The sequence below is a fragment of the Lithobates pipiens genome, unplaced genomic scaffold (genome assembly GCF_037356315.1).
Source record: "Lithobates pipiens isolate NorthernLeopardFrog02 unplaced genomic scaffold, aLitPip1_a1.2 Scaffold_30, whole genome shotgun sequence".
NCBI classification, from domain to species: Eukaryota; Metazoa; Chordata; class Amphibia; order Anura; family Ranidae; genus Lithobates; species Lithobates pipiens.
The window spans coordinates 8,974,692-8,999,515 of record NW_027507791.1 but is presented as its reverse complement, the minus strand read 5'-3'; the positions used below and the strand labels follow the sequence as shown (position 1 = coordinate 8,999,515).

The 24,824-nt window shown below is 46.2% G+C and overlaps 1 protein-coding gene across 1 annotated transcript; it reads right to left on the bottom strand.

Moving 5' to 3' along the window:
• Nucleotides 1-654: 654 nt before the first annotated feature.
• ZDHHC22 (zDHHC palmitoyltransferase 22) lies at nt 655-24,527 on the bottom strand. Its single transcript, XM_077463617.1, has 3 exons — nt 22,279-24,527; nt 11,418-12,024; nt 655-2,412 (listed from the first exon to the last, which is right to left on the bottom strand). Exons 2-3 carry the CDS (start codon nt 11,911-11,913, stop codon nt 2,177-2,179), a joined length of 732 nt encoding a protein of 243 aa, XP_077319743.1. The 5' UTR covers nt 11,914-12,024; nt 22,279-24,527; the 3' UTR covers nt 655-2,176.
• Between the last annotated feature and the right edge of the window lie 297 nt (nt 24,528-24,824).

Here is a 24,824-nt window from a genome sequence, read left to right as displayed (position 1 = left end):
ATTTGTGCTAGGAGGGGGGATTTGGAAGGAAAGAGGCAGGGTGTGTTGGAGGGGGGATTTGATCTGGAAGGTGGGATTGGAGGGCAAAGATATGTGCTGGGAGGGGGATTTGGGCTGTAAGGATGGGGAATTTTTGCACTTTTGTTTGAGGAGAATTTTAACCTGCAGATGTGTAAAACTGGCCCTGACTATACGAGTGTACATTTCTCTGTACCATCAATTATAATGTAGTGAATTGTTTATCTGTGGCTTTTGTCATTATATTTCAGTCTTTGCAGTAAACACACAGGACACATTTTGCAGTACTGTACTTTTATTGGTCACACTGGTGACAGTTTCATATTGATATACAGGCCAGTGGTGTTTTTCCGGGGTGATGTGAGAAAAATAACTTAATGATAAGAACAACTTTTCCTTATCTTCATCTCTTAACAGCGGTTGTAATTGACCGGAGGGTGAGCCTGTGAGTTAATGTAATGTAAAGTGGTGATTGCTGACGTCATATGTGGAAGTGCTGATACTTGTATGGAAAATATTTAAACCTTTCCTGTAATCAAGACTGAGCAGATAATGGACCTGACTGTTTGAATGAAAGGAATTAATGGACTTGCTATGCAGGAAAGTGAGCAGATTGTGTTATCAGGACAGGAGTGTACATGGCTGTTGGGACGGAGTAACGAGTGGACCCGGCTGTTGGGATTGATTAGCAAGTGGTCCTGGCTGTTGGGACATAGTAGCCAGCGGAACCCATGTGTCTGTATAAAGCAGCATGTAGACTTGACTGTCGGGATGGAGCAGCATGTTGACCCAGCTGTCGGGACAGAGCAGCAAAAGGACCCAAGTGTCGGGATGGAACAGCGAGTGAACCCGGCTTTTGGGATAGAGTAGCCAGTGGACCCGGCTGTTGGCGTGGAGTAGTGCGTGGACCCAGCTGTTGGGGTGGAGTAGCGTGTGGACCCAGCTGTTGGGATGGAGTAGCGCATGGACCCGGCTGTTGGGATGGAGTAGCAAGTGGACCTGACTGTTTGGATGGAGTAGCGAGTGGACCTGGCTGTTGGGATGGAGTAGCGAGTGGACCTGGCTGTTGGGACGGAGCAGCTTGTGGACCCGGCTGTTGGGACAGAGTAGCGAGTAGACCCGGCTCTTGGGACAGAGTAGCGAGTAGACCCGGCTCTTGGGACGGAGTAGTGAGTGGACCCATCTGTCAGGACGGAGCATCAAGTGGACCCATCTGTCAGGATGGAGCAGCGAGTTGACCTGACTATGGGTAATGAGGAACCAGTGGGCCTGGCTGTTGGGATGGATTAAGAGTGGACTTGGCTGGCGGTCATTCCGGTGGTCCGGGCTTTGAAACCAATCCATAATTGGACCTGGTTCTTGGGACGGAGCCTGCGGTCAGGATAGAGCAGCCAGTGGATGCAGCTATTTTGCTACAATGGTTATACTGCATAGAGGAAGTATAGGTGGCTTAGACATGGACATCTCATAAAAACTACTTACTAGTGAAGACATCATAGTTCAGTATAAGATCCTGCAAGCATTATCAAGCTTCAGGTTTCTAATAATAGTGGCAGTAAAGCTTTCATCTACTAGTTTTACATACATAGGCTATTTAGCAATGTGATCCCCCAGCTACAGGAAGCAAAGAGTCCAGAGGCCTTAAGTAAATCCTAGAGAGGACTACACAGAGCTGTGCTTTGTGGGTATTTAGCTGCATACAGCAAAAATGAAGTACAGTATTAGTCATGCCTTATTAGAAGGATTTGAGCGAATATGAATATAGAGGTCTGAGGATATAAAGCGTACACTGTTGATGGTAAAGCCTAACTGCTGTAATTCAATATTAAGAGACCTATCACAGTGTCTATAGACTGATCTTTAATATTGCAAGCCTGATCTGCCAGTGTGGCACTGTAAGGGCTATTTGTGGTATATACTGTGAGAATAATCTTTATAGCTTAGCCTTTCAGGACAAAGCTGGGAGGTTTAGCTACTGATATGTTATTGCATTTATGTCGCCCTCAGTGCAGTACTGAAGGGTTTAGCTTGTAATTCAGTGAAAGCAGACGACAAACTACAAAGTGCATTCACTATAGATTCCCTCTGGTCATACTCGCAGTATGTTGTGCTATAGTCTAAAGGTGAAGGTGCCATCTGAACTTCCAGGATCCCGTCATCACTTTTCCTTCAGGTGAGGCACAAGAACAGCCAGCATCCATCTCTTTCCAAAGACACTTGTCAAGTTGTCAGCCCAGCGGATGGGGCTGGCTTCTGCTCCTGGGCTCTGGTGACAGGCCGGTCCCCTGGATATGAGCAGCAGCTGGTGAGAACAGAAGGCAGCACAGGCTATACCCACCCCAAACCAGAGATAAAGCATGAGGACGGCCAACATTTCCGAGCTGAGAAGAGAACCTGCAGACAGAGACAGAGACAGGCTATAGACTGGCCAAGAGGTGGACATCATGGTGGAGGACATGGTGATGGTGCAGACAGCCAGGTGTTGTTAGATGAGAGAGCTCTAGGATAGACCATGGTCAGGAACAAAGACAGAGGGAGGGAGAAAAGATGAGACAGACATATGACAGACGACATTCAGAGTCAGGACCAACCTCTCCTACCCCACTTCTATAAATAGAGGCCTGCTCTTGGCTGGGTCCCCATGTGTCATTGTCATATGAAGACACAAAACTGGGGCAGCGTTTATCAATGTCACAGAACACAAGACGATTTAACTGCTTCTATTCCTGGCACTGGTGAGAGTATATCTAAACCCTCTCTATACATGTGGGTTTGATGTTTAATCTGCACTTTTTCACAGCATAATCTTTTATCTTGCTAAAATACACTTCCAAAACATCCTTCTAAGTAATTCTCCAATCTCTACAAATTAGATGAATAAACAGATGATTTGATTGTACCATCTGCTTCTGCGTCATATCTAGAAAACATAATTACATTTACACATAGATGTTCTGGAAACAGAAGCGGATAAGCTAGATATGAAAGAGGATTAACACAAGTTAGCTTCTGTGACTATCACTGATGGCTTATGCCGCGTAAACACGACCGGACTTTTCAACATCAAAAGTCAGACGGAATGATTCCGGCAGACCATTCGATCGTGTGTGGGCTGCAGCGGACTTTTGATTTGCAAAAGTCTGACAGACTTTAGAAATGGAACATGTTTCAAATTTTTCCAACAGAACTCCGCCGGACCCAGTTCCTACCGAGAAATCCGCTCGTGTGTATGCTAGTCCGATGGACAAAAACCGACGCGAGGGCAGCTATTGGCTACTGGCTATGAACTTCCTTATTCTAGTCCAGTCGTACGTCATCACGTTCGAATCCGTCAGACTTTAGTGTGATTGTGTGTGGCCAAGTCCGTTCATTCGGAAAGTCCGTCAGAACTCCGTCAAAAGTCTGTCGGACCTAGTCCCTCGAAAAGTCCGGTCATGTGTACGCGGCATAAGTCTCAGTCCTGACTTCTGCCTTCACCCTAGAATCGGACCTTTACTTATATTGGCATGGAGGGCAAGGGTAATGCAGGGTCTTTAACTGCTCACGAAAAATTAACGTGACCACCTGATCTACCAGAGCTTAGTCCATTATGTATTAACAATTCACACAAGTGCCCCAAAACTGAGACTAGCCACCTGTTCAGAAGAGAAAGGCAGAACTTATATCTCCTTGATAACATACCCCAGTATGTCCTGCTATTGTCCCATTATATCCAGAAGGACCTGCAGCTCTACTGACTCTGGTGTACAGTAGAAGGGGGAGATCTGGAAGGGAAGTATAGAGGTGTGTGCTGAGACACTTGGATTCTGGGTTTATGACCTAAGCATTGGCGTGTACAGCCTATTGCATTAGGGTGTGCGCCCCAAAGAACATACACACATGTGTGTATATCAGCAGAGAAGTGGACAGTGTCAGTAGAGCAGAGATTGGCATCAATTGTTTTTATTTTTAATATTATTTGTTTACAATATTTTTTTATTTTTTTTGGGAGGCATTGGTGAAATCACAAGAGTCTGAACAGACCTCTGACGTCTTATTTTTGAGAGAAAGGGATTGAGGACAGAGCTACCCCAGTCCTTTTCTATGCAGCCTCAGCTGCAATGGACAGTGAACTAATGGGAAGTGCTCTGTGTTGAGCGGCTTCCTGTTCAATCACAAATTGAAGCATAGGAAATGCTTCAGTTAAGAATGAACACAGGAGCGACCGGTACAGATCACTCACTGTGTTTATTCAGAAAAGGAAGGGGCTGGTAAATTAAATGTTTACTGGCCTATGTGCCTGCTCTCCATCCTGAAACATCTCCCACAGCAGCCAGTGGGAGAGGAGGGAAGCGGGCAGCACTGCAGGGGGGAGACGGGGCACCAGGAAGCAAGGGAAATTAGAACTGCACAGGGTGATTAAGGTGTCTATGGACTTAAGGAATGTCTATGGATTTAAGGAAGGTTCCCTGAGAGGCGCAAACCCCAGTACTGATAATCTTTATCTTGGTGCTGATGCTAGAGCTATTGACAGCCTTAAAGGGGTTGTAAAGGTTTTTTTTTTTTTTTTTTTTAATTAAATAACAAACATGTTATACTTACCTCCTCTGCGCAAGGGTTTTGCACAGAGCGGCCCCAATCCTCCTCTTCTGGGGTCCCCCAGCAGCGCTCCTGGCTCCTTTTCTCGAGTGCCCCCAATGGGACCTGCCTTCCATGGGGGGGGGGGGGGGGGCACTGGTGCGGGAGCACTCCCGAGTCCTGCTGCTGCGTCCATTGACACAGATAGCAGGACTTGGCCCTGCCCCTCGGCTGCTGTGTCACTGGATTTGATTGACAGCAGCGGGAGCCAGTGGCTCCTGCTGCTCTTAATCTATCCAATGAGGACCTGAGACAGCGGCTGGAGCTGCTGTGCTCGTCCCTGTCGCTGGAACGATCTGGTTCAGGTAAGTAAAAAGGTAGCTCTGGGGGGCTGCTGCATTACAGAAGGCTTTTCACCTTAATGCATAGAATGCATTAAGGTGAAAAACCTTGAGGGGTTACAACCCCTTTAAGCCTCGTACAGATGATGAGAATATCGGACAAATGATCATCCGTTTTTTACTTTATTTTTTTTTGCAGTGCTCGAAAATGAAGAGGTTACTCAACTTACAAAAATTCTTGTATGACAGAATACATCTTTGGAAGTGATGTAACGTATTGTAATGTATTCTTTAATTTCTGAGCATGTGTAGTCTTTTTTCTAATTAAAACTGTACTGATTTAATGAAAATTGTGCAATCTGGTATCGCACAAGAAAAATTATTGTGTTTGTCCCTCCGGATAATTTCTGATGAACTGTCGCCATTGGCTTCCGAAAGCTGTGTACCAATGAAAGCTGTGTACCAACAATCAGATTATTGTAAAATCGCTTCAAAAGCGCTATTTTACGTCCGATTTTCTGATTGTATATACTAGCCTTTAGGATAGATTGTCTGGTGTACTCTGATACCGTAATACAATCAGAAATTGTCAGTATTTTTAGAATATAGTACCTAGTGTGAGTACACACAGGACCATTATAATAAAGTTGCAAAAACTTGTTTGCACCAGGGCTTCTCAGGATTCGGGGCCCACCACTCGCTGTGATGACATTTGGATGGTGAGGCTGTTACCAGAGTATGCATGCTGAAGTACCCAGAGTATGCATGGTGAAATACCCAGAGTATGCATGCTGAAGTACCCAGAGTATGCATGCTGAAGTATTCACATATTCCAAACAAGCACAAGCATCCAATTCGCATAGCAGTGACAATAGTGACTGGCTCTCTATTGAGCTGGCTCACACATGTCTGCAGTGGTTCCAGTGTGACTTGCACAGGAGCCCTGTGCATCTTTTGGTCCGTTTCAGGTCCGAATTCAGCCCAAAATGTGAACCCAACCATAAGCATATAATCGCCTCTGTAGCTGTAGGTATTGTGGAGAAATTAATTTTCAAAATTCCTAAAAGAAGCACTGAAATAACAACTCCTTTCCTTTGATTTCTATGGAGAATTTTTAAAGCCTGGCAGCCCTTAACACCTGCAGCTAAGGGAAGTCAGTAAGGTCAAAATAACGATAAAACCCACAAGAAGCCCTCCTCAATTTACAACTAACAGAGCAACATGCTCTGATGGTCTATGTCCTGACAGCCGCAAAGCAGGGGATCGCAAGGGGATAGTTGTTTAACACGTTATCAATATCTGAGGTTACCTCCTGTATACAATGGGTTCTGAGTAATAAAAATTTCACAGCTAGATTTCAAGGCACCATGACAAAATTGTGTCAGATCTGGGACCCCTGGATTTCCCTCTGTCTTCCAAGAAATTTTAATGCTGTCTCATTGAACTCTGAGCTGCGGGGTCGATGGTTGAGACCCCAGTGTGAAGACATGGAACATCCCTGATCATCTCTACCTCCTTCCCTACCTCTCCTCCCCTACCCTTCTCTTCTTCTCTACACCTTCTGTTAATCTCTAATGAAGCCCACACTCAACTCTCTTAAACAAGCCTTTTACTCATGTCTTTAAAACAAGCCTCCTTTCACTTCTCTAAAACAAGCCCCCACCCAACTCTCTAAAACAAGCCTTTACTCACATCTCTAAAACAAGCCTCCCCGCACCTCTCTAAAACAAGTCCCCACTCATCTCTCTAAAACAAGTCCCCTACTCACCTCTCTAAAACAAGTCCCCACTCATCTCTCTAAAACAAGCCCCTACTCACCTCTCTAAAACAAGCCCCCCCCAACTCTCTAAAACAATCCCCCACTCACTTCTCTAAAACAATCCCCCACTCACTTCTCTAAAACAAGTCCCCCCAACTCTCAACTCTCTAAAACACCTTTCTAAAACAAGCCCCCCTCCCCCCAGCTCTCCAAAACAAGCCTTTACTTATATCTCTAAAACAAGCCTTCTTTCACCTCTCTAAAACAAGTCCCCCCACAACTCTCTAAAACAAGCCTTTACTCGTGTCTCTAAAACAAGCCTCCTCTCACCTCTCTAAAACAAGTCCTCCCCACAACTCTCAACTCTCTAAAACACCTTTCTAAAACAAGCCCCGCCAACTCTTTAAAACAAGCCTTTACTCATGTCTCCAAAACAAGCCTCCACTCACCTTTCTAAAACAAGCCCCCCCCCCCCCCCCCACTCTCTAAAACAAGCCTCCACTCACCTCTCTGAAACAATCCCCCACTCACTTCTCTAAAACAAGCCTCCACTCAACTCTCTAAAACAAGCCCCCCAACTCCCAACTCTCTAAAACACCTTTCTAAAACAAGCCCCCCAAACTCTCTGAAACAAGCCTTTACTCATGTCTTAAAATCAAGCCTCCTCTCACCTCTCTAAAACAAGCCCCCCAAACTCTCTGAAACAGGCCTTTACTCATGTCTTAAAATCAAGCCTCCTCTCACCTCTCTAAAACAAGCCCCCCAAACTCTCTGAAACAAGCCTTTACTCATGTCTCAAAATCAAGACTCCTCTCACCTCTCTAAAACAAGCCCCTCCAACTCTCTAAAACAAGACTCTCAACTCTCTAAAACACCTTTCTAAAAGAAGCCCCCCCAAACTCTCCAAAACAAGCCTTTACTCATGTCTCTAAAACAAGCCTCTTCTCACCTCTCTAAAACAAGCCCCCACTCACCTCTCTAAAACAAGCCCCCCCCCCCCCCCAACTCTCTAAAACAAGCCTCCACTCACCTTTCTAAAACAAGCCCCCCCCCCCAACTCTCTAAAACAAGCCTTCACTAATTTCTCTAAAACAAGCCTCCTCTCACCTCCCTAAAACAAGTCCCCCCAACTCTCTAAAACAAGCCCTCACTCACCTCTCTAAAACAATCCCCCCAACTCTCAACTTTCTAAAACACCTTTCTAAAACAAGCCCCTCCCCCAACTCTCTAAAACAAGCCTCCTCTCACCTCTCTGAAACAAGTCCCCCCAACTCTCTAAAACAAGACTCTCAACTCTCTAGAACACCTTTCTAAAACAAGCCCCCCAAACTCTCCAAAACAAGCCTTTACTCATGTCTCTAAAACAAGCCTCTTCTCATCTCTTTAACCACTTGGGATCCGCGCTATTGCAAAATGACGGCAATAGCGCGGACCCACATTTTCGGGACTACGTCTATTGACGTAGTCCCGGTTACGAGCGGCCTGCGCGCCCCCTGAGGGGCGCGCGCGGCGCGCTCTGTGATCGGCGAGTCCGTGAGACTCGCCTGATCACCGATCCGTGTAAGGGGTCGATCCCGACCCCTTATCACGTGATCAGCTGTCAGCCAATGACAGCTGATCATGTGATAAAACGGAGCCGGTAATCGGCTAGTATTCCTCCTCGCGCTGACAGCGCGAGGAGAAAAAAAAAAAGCCGATCGCCGGCGGCCGTGTTCGGGACATCAGTCCCGATCACGGCCAGCAATTTAAAAGGACACCTGCCCCCTGCCAGTGCCCACCTGCCACCCGCAGTGCCATCCTGAAATAAAGTAAGTGCCCCCCTGTCAGTGCCACCCAGCAGTGCCCATAGTGCCCACAGTGCCACCCAGCAGTGCCCACAGTGCCACCCAGCAGTGCCCACAGTGCCACCCACAGTGCCACCCAGCAGTGCCACCCACAGTGCCACCCAAAATCTGCCTCAGGTGCTGCACCCCAGTGCCGCCCATCAGTGCCCAGCAGTGCCGCCCATCAGTGTCCAGCAGTGCCGCCCATCAGTGCCCAGCAGTGCCACCTATCAGAGCCACCTATCAGTGCCACCTATCAGTGCCCATCAGTCCCATCTATCTGTGGTACCTATCAGTGCCCATCCGTGCCACCCATCCGTGCCACTTATCCGTGCCACCCATCCGTGCCATCTTATCTGTGCCCATCTTTGCCCATCAGTGCCGCCTTATCTGTGCCCATCGGTGCCGCCTTATCTGTGCCTATTAGTGCCGCCTTAACTATGCCTATCAGTGCCCACCAGTGCAGCCTATCAGTGCCCACCAATGCAGCCCATCAGTGCCCACCAATGCAGCCCATCAGTGCCCACCAATGCAGCCCATCAGTGCCCACCAATGCAGCCCATCAGTGCCCACCAATGCAGCCCATCAGTGCCGCCTAATCAGCGCACTTCAATGAAGGAGAAAAATGACCCGTTTGCAAAATTTTATAACAAACTATTAAAACATGATTTTTTTTTTTTTTTTTTGCATCTTTTTTTGTTTGTTTAGCAAAAAATAAAACTCCGAGCTGTAACTAAATACCACCAAAAGAAAGCTCTATTTGTGGGAAAAAAATGATAAAAAATTCATTTGGGTACAGTGTTGTATGACCGCGTAATTGTCACTCAAAGTGCATCAGCGCTGAAAGCTGAAAATTGGTCTGGGACTGAGGGGGGTTTAAGTGCCCAGTAAGCAAGTGGTTAAAACAAGCCCCCCCAACTCTCTAAAACGAAGCCTCCACTCACCTTTCTAAAACAAGCCCCCCCACTCTCTAAAACAGTCCCCCCCCCACTCTCTAAAACAGCCCCCCACTCACATCTCTAAACAATCCCCCACTCCCCTCTCTAAAAACCCAACTCTCTAAAGCAATCCCCCATTCATCTCTCTAAAACAAGCCCCCCCCTCCCAACTCTCTAAAACAAGCCTCCACTCACCTTTCCAGCCATTGAATAATTAAGTCATTATTGCTAATGACTTAATTTGGCTTGTAAATACTTTCCATACATAGTCTGGTATATGCACACTTAAAGGAGTTTGCCTCCCTGATGTTTCACAATGTCAGGAGACCCCCTTGTTATAAAGAATATCTAAACCCATAAAAAAAAAAAGCAAATTGTCCAGCTCCATGCGCTTCAGCGTTGTCTGCCTCTCGTTTTCACCTGGGATACGGGGAGGCAGGATCTGTGCAGACTGTACATTCTTCATGTAAGCCAACACAACACAGACTGTAGGTAGATGGGAGTGGGGAGTACAAAGCTTGCCAACCAATGTCTCTCTGTCATAGGCTGTCTGCTTACATTCTGCATCCTCCGATATTTCCTAACAATTATGTTTTGCTTTTCCTGCAGGCTTTGCTAATTTTTTTGTGGAATAATTTACCTATTAAGGTGTGGAAGCTCTCTTTATACATGAGATAATATTATTTTAGAATTTTTGGGGCAAATTCAAAAGTGCATACAATACACTGTTTAATCTTAATTCATTCTTGCCTACTCATTAGAGCTACAGCGTGATATTTTCTTCTGGGAGATACAAAAAGATAAGCAAGCCACAGACAATGCAATCGCTGTGTTCTACAGGCAGGGACGGCAACTACAGGGGGAAGCAACTGCAGGAAAGAAAATCTCTTAATTCCCCCATTCAACACAGATAGCGTGGGGAGCAGTCCCCGCCTGTAGAACACAGTGATTATGGCTAGCAGCTATAATAGATGCTAGCGGTAATCGCATGTAAAATCTGGCAGGCTGGTGGCACTCAAGTTGATCAATCAATTTAATTGGCTACATTCAGCCTGCCCATACATGGTTCGAATCTCGGCCAGTTCCTACTGAACCAGTCAAGATTTGAATCATCTATGGCCGGCTTTAAACCTTCACAAGCTACAGTTTGTTTAAAACGTAAACTGAATCATTTTTTGTTACTAAAGCCAGCCATAGTTGGTTTGAATCCCGAGTGGTTCAGCAGGTACTGGCTGTGATTTGAACCATGTATGAGTAAGCTGAATGTACCCAAGTTGATCGATTGATCAACTTGGGTAAAACCAACCTGCCGGATTTTACATGTGATTATTGCTGGATGCTAGCAATAATCACTGTGTTCTGCCGGGAGGGATAGCTTCCTGCTGGGAGAACACAATGGCTCAGCAGGAAGAATTTCCCCATCAACATTGTCTGTGGGGAACCGAAAATTGTGCTGTCTATGTCCTGCTTTAAGCCCCACATACACGGGCTGAATGCTGGGTGACTTCGGCTGGTTCAATAAAAACCAGCCATTATCGGCCCATGTGTATGGCAGCCAGTCCAACAGAAGCTGGCAAATTGGCTGGCTCCTGTCAGATCAGCATGCTGGAAAACCAGCAGCCAACCGCCTCCTAATCAATGGCTGAGAGCACTGATCAGAGTTTTCATGCCCTCTGGCACCCCCTGTCAGGACACAACAGCTCAGCAGGGAAGATCACTGTACTAATGTTGGATCTTTAGTACAGCAGCTCTGACCGGAGCTGACTGTTTTTTTTTTTTCGTTCAACCCTAAAGCCTGGTAGTGTGTACCAGGCTTTAGGTAGTGGGATGCCTGTTTGGGTTTTGCTTTTTCCTGCCCTGGGGCCAATTATATCTTACACTGGGCAATACTAGATCTACCCAAGCCAGAGCATCCTCAGACTTCTACACCCACAGCCTGGGTTTATCTCAATGGAAGAATTAGGCATTCCTAATATCTGACCTGAGAAGAAGCGTGTGACAGATAGAGGCAACAGTCTGAAGTAGGCCAAGGGCTCAGAGAAAGACAGGGAGAAGTTGCTTGAGATGTAGCCAAGTCCCACCACCATGGAGTGGAAACAGCTGCAGGAAGCATGGAGGCAGAACAAGACAAAGCTGCGCAGATTGCTGCGACTAATACATGTTCCGGTGAAGAAGCAGTGGTGTTCCTTGTCCCCCAATATTCGTACGCATATCCAGCAGAATGGTTTATCTGCTGTTTCAGACGTTCCGCCATGTCCACCAGTAGCTGGGCTCTTCCAGATGACCAAAATGTAATTCCCAACAACATTGATAAGAAAAAAGAAGAACATCGATGAATGAAGGAGGCCAGAGAGTGTTAAAGAGTGCCCATCGCACATGCCCGGGAGGAAGAAGAAGATTTGGAGACAGAACGTCACAGCAAGGAGACACAGGAAGTAAAATGGGGCCATTAGATTTAGTATATGCAGGAGAAGCATGACGTAGAGAGCAGCCCTAGCATGGCAGGAGGTCTGTCCACACAATAAACTGAGCCTGCAGGGAGCATTAATATCCAACTTTTAGACGGACCACCAAAATGACCAATGTTCCTATGCAGGGAACAGAAAAAGTAGGTTAATACCAACCTATAAGAAGACATGTCACACTCACACAGGCCAAAATGCCATTCTGTGTCTTGCTACACATTGATACAAAAAGATTACAGGTAACTATTAGCTTGTATTCACCAATATATCCTTCTAGTAAATATCTCTTTTTGATTCAGGCACACTTTAACGGTAGCATTGCCATTCACTGCTTGATATAAGACACAGGATAATGAGGAACTACCAATGACTACTCCCTCATAAGATTAAGGCCAGCCAAAGACGGTTCGAATATCGACCGGTTCAGTGGGAACTGGCTGAGATTCGAACAAAGTGTGGACAGGCTGATTGTGTCAAGTCAATCGATCAATCAACTTGGGTACAACCAGCCTGCCAAATTCACTTGTGATTATCGCTAGTGGCTGCTATAGCCACTACCAATAATCACTGTCTTCTCCCGGCAGGGACAGCTTCCCCCCGCCAGGAGAAGACATTTGCTCAGCAAGAGGAATTCTTCTACCAGCACTGTCTGCATTGATGATGGAATCCTCCAAATTCGCACCGTCCATGGCCTGCCTTACTTGGAGGCCCGTCTTCTCTTACTACAGCCATCATGACTATTGGTGAAGCTTGAAGCTGAACTCCAGGTAAACCACTAAAACACACAAATGAAATATATACACGGGAGTTGTTATACCTGCTAAATTATATGAATTTCAGTCCACTAAATCCTGGGATTTACAGAGCCCTGCCAGACGGCACAGCCAGCCTGGAAACCTGATTTTCTATTACTGCGTATAGTAGTTATTGGTCACTTTCATCTGGACTTCTTCCGTAATACCGAAGATATTTTTTTTGTAGCTTATCTAAGCCACTTCTTTGGTTCCAATGAGTGTCAGGAACAGGTAGCAAAGCCACCTTAATCCAATCACCATGCAAAGGCAGATGTTATTGTTCAAGAACAGGATGGGTGCAGTGTTATTTTCCTCATAATTTTCGTCGGCTGCATGTTTTCAGTAATGAAAACTAAACGGAAAAAAAAAAATTGAATTGTGGCAATTGCCAAAAACTAAGAGGAAAATCAATTCTAGTATTCATCAAAGAACCAAAATGGAACAGAAATATGAGGGAGGGATGTTACCCACCCGGACGGCCCCTTTCCTCCGAGCTCTGCATGTCTATTAAAGCTTCAGCCCCCTGACAAGCTGTATTGGCTGAGGGACACTGGCTCCCTCTGTCTGCCTGCTGCCAGGGAGTTCTGGAACAATGTCCTGCAAACCATGTGGTGAGTGTTTTGCCTCCCAGTAAGGTAGTAGTGCTTAGCACTGTGTAATAGAACAGCCTCCCCAGACCAGTTCTCTGCCATGTGCACTCCCTCGCTCCCATTTACTTCCCCATCTACACTCATGTTATTACATTTTAACTCCAGTGTATAATGAGTTTGGAAGTTCTAAAGAAATTCTTAAAGTGGAGTTCCACCCAAAAGTGGAAGCTCCACTTATCTGACTTCTCCGGTGCCACATTAGGCACCTTTCGGGAATGGGGGGGGGTACCTGTTTTCGACAGATAACCGTCCCTACTTCACTCGGAAGTTCGACCCCCCTCCTCCTTCCCCCCCCCACTAGGCCATTCAGAAAGCGCAGCGTGCTTCATGCATGCACGGTAGGGGACCGGCTGTAAAGCCTCAATGCTTCACTGCCGGTTTCCCTTACAGACAATGGCAGCTGCAGCACCCGAGATTCGATGGAAACATCGGCTGGCGCACTGACATCGCTGGATTCCAGGACAGGTAAGTGTCCCAATATTAAAAGTCAGCAGCTACAGTATATGTAGCTGCTGACTTTTAACTTTTTGCTTTAAATAATGCATTAGAGTTTACCTAAACTCATTCGATTTTAGTTGACTAAAATGTAACAGAGATTTTAGTAGGCTAAAATCCAACTAAAACTAAAATTGCATTTTATTCAAAAGGTTATGACTAAAACAAAATTGAAATTGATGTAAAAATGAACACTGGATGGGAGATGTGAAAGTTCTAGATACATGATCTCATCCTGGATGTCAGAAAGACCTTATAATGCCGCGTACACACGAGCGGACTTTTCAACATCCAAAGTCCGAAGGACTGAGTCCGTCAGACTATCCGATCGTGTGTGGGCTGCAACGGACTTTTGACTCGCCAAAATCCGAAGGACTTTAGAATATGGAACATGCTTCAAATTTTTCCGAAGGAACACCGCGGGACCCGGTCCCCTTCGAAAAATCCGCTCGTGTGTATGCTACTCCGACGGACTAAAACCGACGCTAGGGCAGCTATTGGCTACTGGCTATGAACTTCCTTATTTGAGCCGAGTCGTACGTCATCACGTTCGAATCTGTCGGAGTTTAGTGTGATCGTGTGTGGCCAAGTCCGCTCAGCCGAAAAGTCTGTCAGAACTCCGTCGGAATTCCAGCAGAACTCCGACGGAACTCCTTCGGAAGTCTGTTGGACATAAGTCCTCTCGTGTGTACGGGGCTTTAGTGTTCATTCTTCTATTTACGTGGCAGAATTTGCTATAAAAACGCTGGGGTAGAGATGTTAAAATGGTATTATATGTGGAAGACAAATGGTGCTGAAGATCCAACCCTTGTTCAGTGATGACTGTTCCAGTTTGACGTTGATGGTCTCTTTTATGCCTCTTGCGAACCAGTTGTCCTTTCCATCCAAAATGTGTACCTCACTATCTTCAAAAGAATCTTGACCTGTGGAATTTTCCCTCCTCTGTTGGACTATTTGTTTGTTGAGAGGTTGCCTAGTCTCCCCAATGTAGAGGTCCTTGTATTATCACACTATTACTTTACTTGTGTTTAGGTGTTGGGTCTTTTGGATGTAGAAGCTTCTGTCTCAATGTATTGCTGGACACGAAAGACACGGGGATGTGATCTTTGGTGAAGGTGATTTGCAGTACTTCCTTCACTCCAGCTACATAAGGGATTGTTCCTTGTGTTCTGTTTCTCCCTTCTGCTTGACGTCCCATGTTGTTGGTTGATCTTGTGAGTGTTTTGACACAAGCCCAATCTGAGTAGCCACAGACTTTGAAAGCCCTCTTGAAATATTGGTGTTCTTTGACTTTAAACTCTGTGTTTGTTGTCTTCCACATATAATGTCATAATTAATATCTCTGCCCTGGCGTTATGACAACAATTCACACCTTCTGACACCAAGGATATGATTATGCAACTAAGAACAGGGGGGGGTTCCACAACTTTCACACCTCCCATTCTGTTCATGGTCAATAACACCTGCCTTTCCATGGTGATTGAATTACGGTGTGTGTGCTACCTGTGCGAATATAAATGCTGTTGTCATGGGTGTCCACAGGTAGGGGCAAGGGGGGTCAAGTGCCCCCCCCCCGGAATCAGGGATCGGATCTTAAATTCAACACAGTTCCATCGCTATTGGAGTGCGGCCAGCCCACACCCGTGTGCAACCCGCCAGCGGGTGACACCATCAAGGTTCTGTCAAGCCCCCCTATCAGTGTAGTGTGACTGTGGGCTATTTTCCCTTCTCAGACCAGCAGAGAACTCGACGGCGCTGTGACAGGAGAAAGGCGAGCTGAGGGCTATCAGGTTACCCCCAGTCACCCCCCCCTTTCTCCTGTCAGGGAGAAGAGACAACGGCTCTCACCAGGTTCCTCGCCCAGCTTCCTGCCCACTCCATTCCTTCCCTATTGGCCACAAATGAGGGCCAATCAAAGGAGACTAGGAGAGGAGAGCATCATGGGACATGTAGTCCCAAAGATTGGTGGCCCCATTTTCCACAGGGAGGAGGCTACAACTCGATCAAGAGAGAGACTGAGAGACTGCAGCCTGGAAAAAAGCTGAGGGAGAGAGTGCTACAGGAAAAAGATCGAGGCGTGTGCTGGGCAGAAGCCAGAGAGAGCCACACTGCCCAGCGCCACCAGAGTGAGAGCTACACTGCCACGAGCCACCAGAGAGGGCCATGCTGTCCAGCGCCACCAGAGAGAGCCACGCTGCCCAGCACCGCCAGGGAGAGAAAGACTGAGCCAGGGTACAGACATGCTACACTACTGACCAGAATTGCCCCCGGGGAACCCAGAGTGAGCGTTGCTGTCGTTTCGCTGGGTCTGGTAAGAGGACCTGTTGGCCATTATCCCTTACTTATCCTAGGGATTGTACTATGTCTGCAGTCCCTGACCATGATAATGTGATAATGACATTGTCAAAAAGGGCGGCGCATGGGTGACCCTAAAATTATGTCCCCCCCCCCGAAAAAAAGTTCTGCGGAAGTCCATGGCTGTTGTATTTTCCTGCTCATTAGAATGGCAGTAGTAGCTTGGATAAGCTACAAAATGTCTTTAACCTCTTCCCAACCGCGCTATAGCAAAAGGACGGCTACAGCATGGTCATCCAGTTCTGGGAGGGTGTCAAGGGGCATCCTTCCAGAACCATGCTCCCGCATGCCCCCTGTCCTGTCAGTGCAACCTCATCAGTGCGCATTAGTGCAGCCTATCGGTGCACATTAATAAATGGGGAAAAATTATTTATTTACAAAATTTTATAACAGAAACAAAAATATAAGCTTTTTTTTATATATTAAAAAAAAAACAAGTGACATTTAAATATCACTAAAAGAAAGCTCCATCTGTCTCAAAAAAATGATAAAAAAATGTCTTGCAAGACCGCGCAATTGTCATTCAATATGCCACAGCGCTGAAAGATGAAAATTGGCCTGGGCAGGAAGGGGGTGAAAGTGCCCAGCATTGAAGTGGTTAAAATTACTGGACAAGTCCAGCTGAATGTGACCAACTACTACTAGATATGCCATGACCTGGATCAATGAGAACCTTCACAGACATCTTTTATTACTGCGGCTAAAGTTATTGTAAAGTCTCATTTTTTTTTTTTTTTAGTTAAACATAACAAACCTGCCCTGTGTAGTGATTTTGCACAGAGCAGCCTTGATCCTCCTCTTCTAGGGTCTCTCTTCGGTGCTCCTGGCCCCTCCCTCCTGTTGAGTGCCCCCACAGCAAGCAGCTTGCTATAGGGGCACCTGAGCCAAGCCACAGCTCACTGTGTCCATTCAGACACAGAGCCGCAACCCAACCCATCCCCCTTTCTTTCCTCATTGGTTTCCTGATTTTGGTTCACATCAGTGGGAGCCAATGGCAGATGAGACACTCCTGCAACATCGCCAGACTGAGATGGGCTCAGGTAAGTATTGGGGGGCTGCTGCACACAGAAGACTTTTTATCCTAATGCATAGAATGCACCTTCTACCTTTACAACCCTTTTAATGCTAAACTCCAGCCTTACCTTCAGTCTTGTGCAGTTGGACAGAGTTTTCTCCTATACTCAATTTGCTTACTTGGATTTCACTGTACACTGTGTGCATTAGAAACTGCACCATGTCAGACAGAGCCCAACCTGTTCCCTGGCTGGAGGATATCCAGCATCATCTAGGTCTTGTTTCTACCTCCAGATTCTGACTGGAGAAATAGAAGACTGATGAGCTCATCTTTCACTCTGCTCTCTCCTCCTATCAGCATGCTCCTTGTTAGCACATGAACTGATTGGCTCCTTCTACTGCTTCTTCCTCTCATTCTCCAGCTCTGCTGTACAGGGACTGCAACAGGTTATAGAGGGTCAGACGCAGGTACTTACATTGCTTTCTTTTGAACCTACAGTTAAGAGACACGATTAGTTCTGACTATTTTTGTGCAGAGCAGACTCTCCTTGATGCAAGTCAAAGATGTCTGTTTAGGATCCAGATGTCCATGTTAAAAGGCCTTTTATAATGTTTTAATATAATAATATCACCTTTGCTGAATTCTGTTTGGTGATCCTTAATTATATTAAAGCAAACCAGTCACCATCAGAGCAAAATAGGTTTGCAGACAGAGAATGCACCAGTGGCGGCCCGTGCATTGCGGGCGCCGCCCCCCTTACACCACCGCCACCCTCCCTATCCATGTGCCCGGCCCCTTTCAGGACGCCGGACACATATATTACAGTTGCAGGGATAGGCGGAGGGAGTGTATTTCGAAGCACCTGATTATAACCAGAGGCTCTAATAGGCTTCAAAATAGGGTGGGCTTTGAGCGCAGAGAGTGCGCCCTGATCCCACCCAGTTTTGTGACCCTAGCGAATGGAAATTTGCTATCCTGCCACATTCTCCTCCCTGCCAATCAGGAAGCATCTATTGGCCAGGGAGTCTTATGACTCCATGCCTCCACTACTGTGTCTGCCGACGGGGGGTTGCTGCGGGGTGATCGCTGCTGCCTGCTGGATGTGTCGGTGTCTGGGGGGGGGAGGATGCTGCGGGATGATCACTGCTGGCCATGTCTCCTGCCGGGGGGGGGGGGGGGCCTTTGCAGGGTGTTCGCTGCTGCCAGCTGGATGTGTCAATGTCTGGGGGGGATGCTGTGGGGTGATTTCCGATGTGTCCTTGTCTTCTTCAGCACATGGGGGGGGGGTGTCTGGTGCTGCAGGGTGATCGCAGCTGTCCGTGTCTCCTGCACGCACGGGGGGGGGGGGTGCTGAGGGGTGACCGTCTCACAACTACTACTGGGGTAGTTGTGTTGGTTGTGCTGCCCCCCCAAAAATGGTAGGCACCAGCCGTCACTGGAATGCACAATCACTGCACTGGTCCTAGTAGCCTAAATGATTAGGCTGAATGCATAACTGGGGCCTGCAAACAAAAAATGGCGAGCAGGAAAGTTTTTATATTACAGAAGAGACTAATGCCCCATACACAAGAGCGGATGGTTTTTCCAACTGAATTCTGACGGGCTTACATACACACGGTCACACAAAAGTTCTCGGAGCTTTCGACCGTCAAGAACGCGGTGACGTACAACACTACGACAAGCCGAGAAAATTAAGTTCAATGCTTCCGAGCATGCGTCGAATTGTTTCTGAGCATGCGTCGGACTTGGTACAGACGATCGGAATTTCCGATCTGAACTTTTTCCGACCGAAAAATAGAGAACAAGTTCTCAATCTTTTCCTGGCTGGAATTCCGCCAGCAAAAGTCAGATGGAGCATACACACGATCGCAATTTTCGACCAAAAGCTCTCATCGGACTTTTGCTGGCGGAATTTCCGCTCGTGTGTATGGGGTATCACTATATCTCTTCTGTAACAAAGGCTTCTTACCTTCCTTCTCGCAATCTTCTTCTACACCAAGCTGTGCGTGCGCAAGAGTTACATCATTACACACCGGACAAACAACATTGTCAAATACCCTGAACCTGGAAAACGCTGGGGAGGTGATGTTGGCTCCAGCGAGGGAGCCTGCAGAGGTCGCACGACTAGAGTGAAGCTATGGCTGGGTTCACGTGGGCCAAAAATCAGCCGCAAACAGTCAGTTCAGCAGGAACTGTCCAACTTTTGCCCCCCCCGTGTACAGCTCCCTGTCTGACAGAAGCCAGTCTTATGACCAGTTTCTGTGGAACATGCATGCTGGAAAACCAACATCCTATCAGTGCTTGCAGCTAATGGCTTGCAAGTGCTGATCAGTGTGTTCTGGCGTGGGGGATTTGGGCAGTTCCCCTGTCAGAACACAATAGCTCAGTGGGGCAGATTGCAACACTAACATCACTTATGTTAATACGCGAGCTGTAATTTTTTTCAGCTCGAAAAAAAAATTATAGTCTAGGCAGATATAAAATATACACATTACTGCAGCTCTGTAATTGTTAATACATCATTACAAGCAGTGTGTATCTCAGGTTGACCTGGTATCAGCATCTTGCTGCCCTTGTGTAGCAGAGCTCAGAATCAGGAAGGGAGAAGCAGCACAAGGGACCAATCAGTTTATGTGAAGACAAGACGTATCCTAATAGGAGGAAAGTAGAGCTGGGGCAGGTCCAGGAAGACCTAGGATAGGAGAAAATGGCGCCAGCCATCAAAATGAGGACATCAGGTGGCATAAGAAAAGTACTGTAGTGGAAGTCTCTGGGTTGAAGGTTGTTATTGCAGCAAATGCTGATTTGGTAATTTTATTTTTTTAATGGTTTATTCATTCTTCCTTTTTTTTATTTTTGGCTGACGTTCTGCATAAATACATTGTATTAAAAACAATACCTGCATTATTATGTTGTTTTTATCTACTCAGTGTTAAGTGTTAAAGTAGAATTGTGGCCAGTCTATTCATATTTACATATTTTAACAAGTAATACACAAGTTTTAAATCAAGCCCTCATTGACCTCAGTAGCTTCAGGCAATGTGGAATAATTCATCCTCAAACCATACAGCAAAACCACTTTCAGTTTCTCCCAGTAGCTTGTTTTGCCTGCCTCCTTCTGTAGCAGAGTCTTAATAGCCTGCTGGCCTTATAGTTGCTAATGTTATGGTGTGCACAGATAGGTGGCATTGGAGGAATCTCTCTACATCTCTTTTCCCCTCCATAGACACAAAACACATTTCTGTGTCTGCAGCCACCTTTGGACACAAAATAATCTGAAGAAACTTCTAGCACTGTACAAAATATCCTGTACTTATATATATATATATATATATATATATATATATATGTACCAATTCCCCCCCCCATGCTATGCTGTACTTGCCATATATTATATTATAATATATATATATATATATATATATATATATATATATATTATATATATATATATATATATATATATATATATATATATATATATATGTGCACACACATACACTGTATATACCAAACATTGTATATGTACCCCGTGTGCTGTGCTGTACTTGTCCTACATACCATACATTGTATGAACTGCTCTGTACAAACACTCTGTACACTGCACTATACACAGAAAAGTTATATACTATCTGTACATTTCACTATATACACTGTGCTAGACGTACATTTAGTGAGCTGCAATATATACAGTATTCATGTTGCGCACAGCAATGTATTGTATACTCACATTGTGTACACTACACTCACACTGTACATACTGCACTATACGCACACTGTATACAGTATACACTTCACACAGTGTATGTACTTCACAATAAACAGAATGCACTTACTGTATACACTACACCACACTGTACACTGTACTCACACTGTATACACTGCACTATATATACTCTGCACTCATACTGTATACACTTCACTCACCTCATATACACCACTATATACACACTGTACTCACCTCATATACACCACTATATACACACTGTACTCACCTTATATACGCCACTATATACACACTGTACTCACCTTATATACATAGCACTATATACACACCGTACTCACCTTATATACATGGCACTATATAAAAACTGTACGCACCTTATATACATAGCACTATATACACACTGTACTCCCCTTATATACATAGCACTATATACAAACTGTACGCACCTTATATACATCTCACTGTATACACACTGTACCTTGTATACATGGGACTGTATACCCACTGTACAAAACTAAATATAAAACAACAGTACTGGTGCGCACAAACCTTGCCAGCTATCTACTAATCTTTCAACTCTAGGAAGCCGCTCACATGAAAAAAAGTGTTCTCTACGCCATGAAATGAATAATGAAAAAAAGGGGGGTAATGTGGCGCTACTTAAATATAAGTGGACTCAATAATAAATATAAATATGAAAAAAAATTAATACTCAAATAAAGTGGTAAAGAAAAAAAATATATAAATAAATATATCATATACCTATTAAATAAACAAATTCATATGTATAAATAATGAAATAAAATTATTTTAAAAAAAAAATTTATACATATGAATTTGTTTATTTAATAGGTATATGATATATTTATTTATATATTTTTTTCTTTACCACTTTTCTTGAATATTTAATTTTTTTGATATTTATATTTATTATTGAGTCCACTTATATTTAGGTAGTGCCACATTACCCCCCCCCCCTCCCTTTTTTTTTTTTCCAATACCCACTGTACACACACTGTACATATGGCATTGTATACACTGCACTGTACTCACCTTGTATACAAGGCACTGTATACACACTGTACACATGGCACTCTATACATACTGTACGCACACTGTATACACTGCACTGTACTTGTATCCTTTGCCCTAGGCTGTTTTGGGTGCACAGGTAACCTGTCTGTCCTACCTCTGCAGGTTATTTGGGTGTGAATTGTAGAAAGTAAATACTAAAAGTTGAAGACTGTGCAGAGATTGAATCTTGTCTTGTCTTGGGCTCCCCTATGCCCATCATCTGTAGTGTGTCAGCTCTTCTGCCCACCCGCTCCGTGTCCCACTGACCTTGGCCAGAAAAGGAGCTTTCCGTCTGTCTGCAGTGCTGGTCCCGGCTCATCCTGGGGTGGCTTCATCTGTAATATCTCATTCAGCATCCATTCTCCTCCCCCTATACCACATACCTGCCCTCCCCTCCTCTTCACCCCTCCTCTCTATCCTGTACTGGATGGATACCCATCCTCCTCTGCTCCCCATCCCTCCTCTCCATCCTATACCAGACACCTGCCTCCTCTCCTCTGCATCCTCTACTGTATACCTGCCTCCTCTCCTCTCTATCCTGTACCAGTCACCCACCTTCCCCTACTCATCATCCCTGCTCTCCAGCCTGCACTGGATACCTGGCCTCCACATCCTTCCTCTCAATCCTGTATTAGATACTTCCCTCCTCTCTTCTGCATCCCTCCTTTCCATCATGTGCCAGCTGCTTGCTCTCCTCTACTCCTCATCACTCTCCTCCATCCTGTACCAGGTATCATGCATCTCCTCCTCTTCACCCCTCCTCTCTATCCTGTACCAGTCACCCACCCTTCCCTACTCATCATCATTCTCCTCCATCCTGTACCAGATACCTGCCTCTCCTCCTCTTCACCCCTCCTCTCTATCCTGTACCAGTCACCCACCCTTCCCTACTCATCATCACTCTCCTCCATCCTGTACCAGATACCTGCCTCTCCTCCTCTTCACCCCTCCTCTCTATCCTGTACCAGACACCCGTGCTTCCCTACTCCTCATCCCTCTTCTCCATCCTGTACCAGATACCTGCCTCTCCTCCTCTTCACCCCTCCTCTCTATCCTGTACCATACACCCGCTCATCCCTACTCCTCATCCCTCTTCTGCATCATGTACCAGATACCTGCCTCTCCTCCTCTTCACCCCTCCTCTCTATCCTGTACCATACACCCGCTCATCCCTACTCCTCATCCCTCTTCTGCATCATGTACCAGATACCTGCCTCTCCTCCTCCTCACCCCTCCTCTCTATCCTGTACCAGACACCCGCGCTTCCCTACTCCTCATCCCTCTTCTGCATCATGTACCAGATACCTGCCTCTCCTCCTCTTCATCCCTCCTCTCTATCCTGTACCATACACCCGCTCTTCCCTACTCCTCATCCCTTATCTGCATCATGTACCAGATACCTGCCTCTCCTCCTCCTCACCCCTCCTCTCTATCCTGTACCAGACACTCGTCCTTCCCTACTTATCACTCTCCTCCATTCTGTACTAGAAACCTGCCTCTCCTCCTCTTCACCCCTCCTCTGTATCCTGTAGCAGGCGTCCCTCCTTCCTTACTTTCTTCCATCCTGTACCAGGTACCTTCCTCTCCTCCTCATCACCACCACCTTTCAATGCTGTACCATACACCCGCCCTTCCCTACTCCTCATCCCTCTTCTCCATCCTGTACCAGGTACCTGCCTCTCCACTTCATCCCTCCTCTCTATCCTGTACCAGACACCCGTCCTTCCTTACTCCTCATTCCTCTTCTTCATTGTGTACCAGGTACCTGCATCTCCTCCTCTTCACCTCCTCTCTAGCCTTTACAAGACACCCGTCCTTCCTTACTTTTCATCACTCTCCACCATCCTGTACCAGATACCTGCTTCTCCTCCTTTTTACCACTGCTCTACCATACACCCACCCTTCCCTACTCCTCATCCCTTTTCTCCATCCTGTACCAGATAACTGCCTCTCCTCCTCTTTGCCCCTCCTCTCTATCCTGTACCAGACACCCATCCTTCCCTACTCCTCATTCCTCCTCTCTATCCTGTACCAGATACCTGCCTCTCCTCCTCTTCACACCACCTCTTTATCCTGTACCAGACACCTGCCCTTCCCTACTCTTCATCACTTTCCTCCATCCTGCACCTGCCTCTCCTCCTCTTCTCCCCTCCTCTCCATCCTGTACCAGATACCTGCCTTCCCCTCCTCTTCACCCCCCTCTCTATTCTGTACCAGGCACCCACCCTTCCTTACTACTCATCACTCTTCTCCATCCTTTACCAATATCTTTCTCTCCTCCTCTTCACACCGCCTTTCTATGCTGTACCTGTACTCTTCGTTCATCCTCTCTACCATGTACCCGATGCTTGCCTCCATTTTCTTCTCCATCCCTTTTCGTCATCCTGTACCAGTTCCACCCACCCCTTCTCCTTATGCCTCCTCTCCATTCTGTACTGGATATCTGGCCTCCACATCCTTCTCCCTTTTCTGTGTCAGATACTTGCTCTCTTTTATTCTTCATTCCCCCTCCCCCCCTCCATTTTGTGCCAGATACCTGCCCTCCTTTCCTCGAAATCCCCCTGCTTCGCAGTGTGCTGGAAACCTGCTCTCCCCTACTCCTCATTGCTCCTCTTCATCCTGTACTATATACCTGCTGTCCTCTGCTCCTCATCCCTCCTCTCTATCCTGTACCAGATACCTGCCCTCGTCTAACTCCTAATCAATTCCTTTTTATTCTGTACCAGGTATCTGCCCTTCTCTCCTCTCCATCCTGTAACTGGATACTTGCCTTCCTGTCCTCCATATATATCCCTGTCTCCATTCATCTGCAT

Bases quoted from the DNA above. Each gene is read 5' to 3' on its own strand.
- ZDHHC22 (XM_077463617.1), bottom strand. From the start codon at position 11,913: ATGCTTCTCCTGCATATACTAAATCTAATGGCCCCATTTTACTTCCTG. The intron at 2,413-11,417 runs GTCAGATATTAG...CTCTGTCTGCAG, and splicing joins TGTCACACGCTTCTTCTCAG to GTTCTCTTCTCAGCTCGGAA.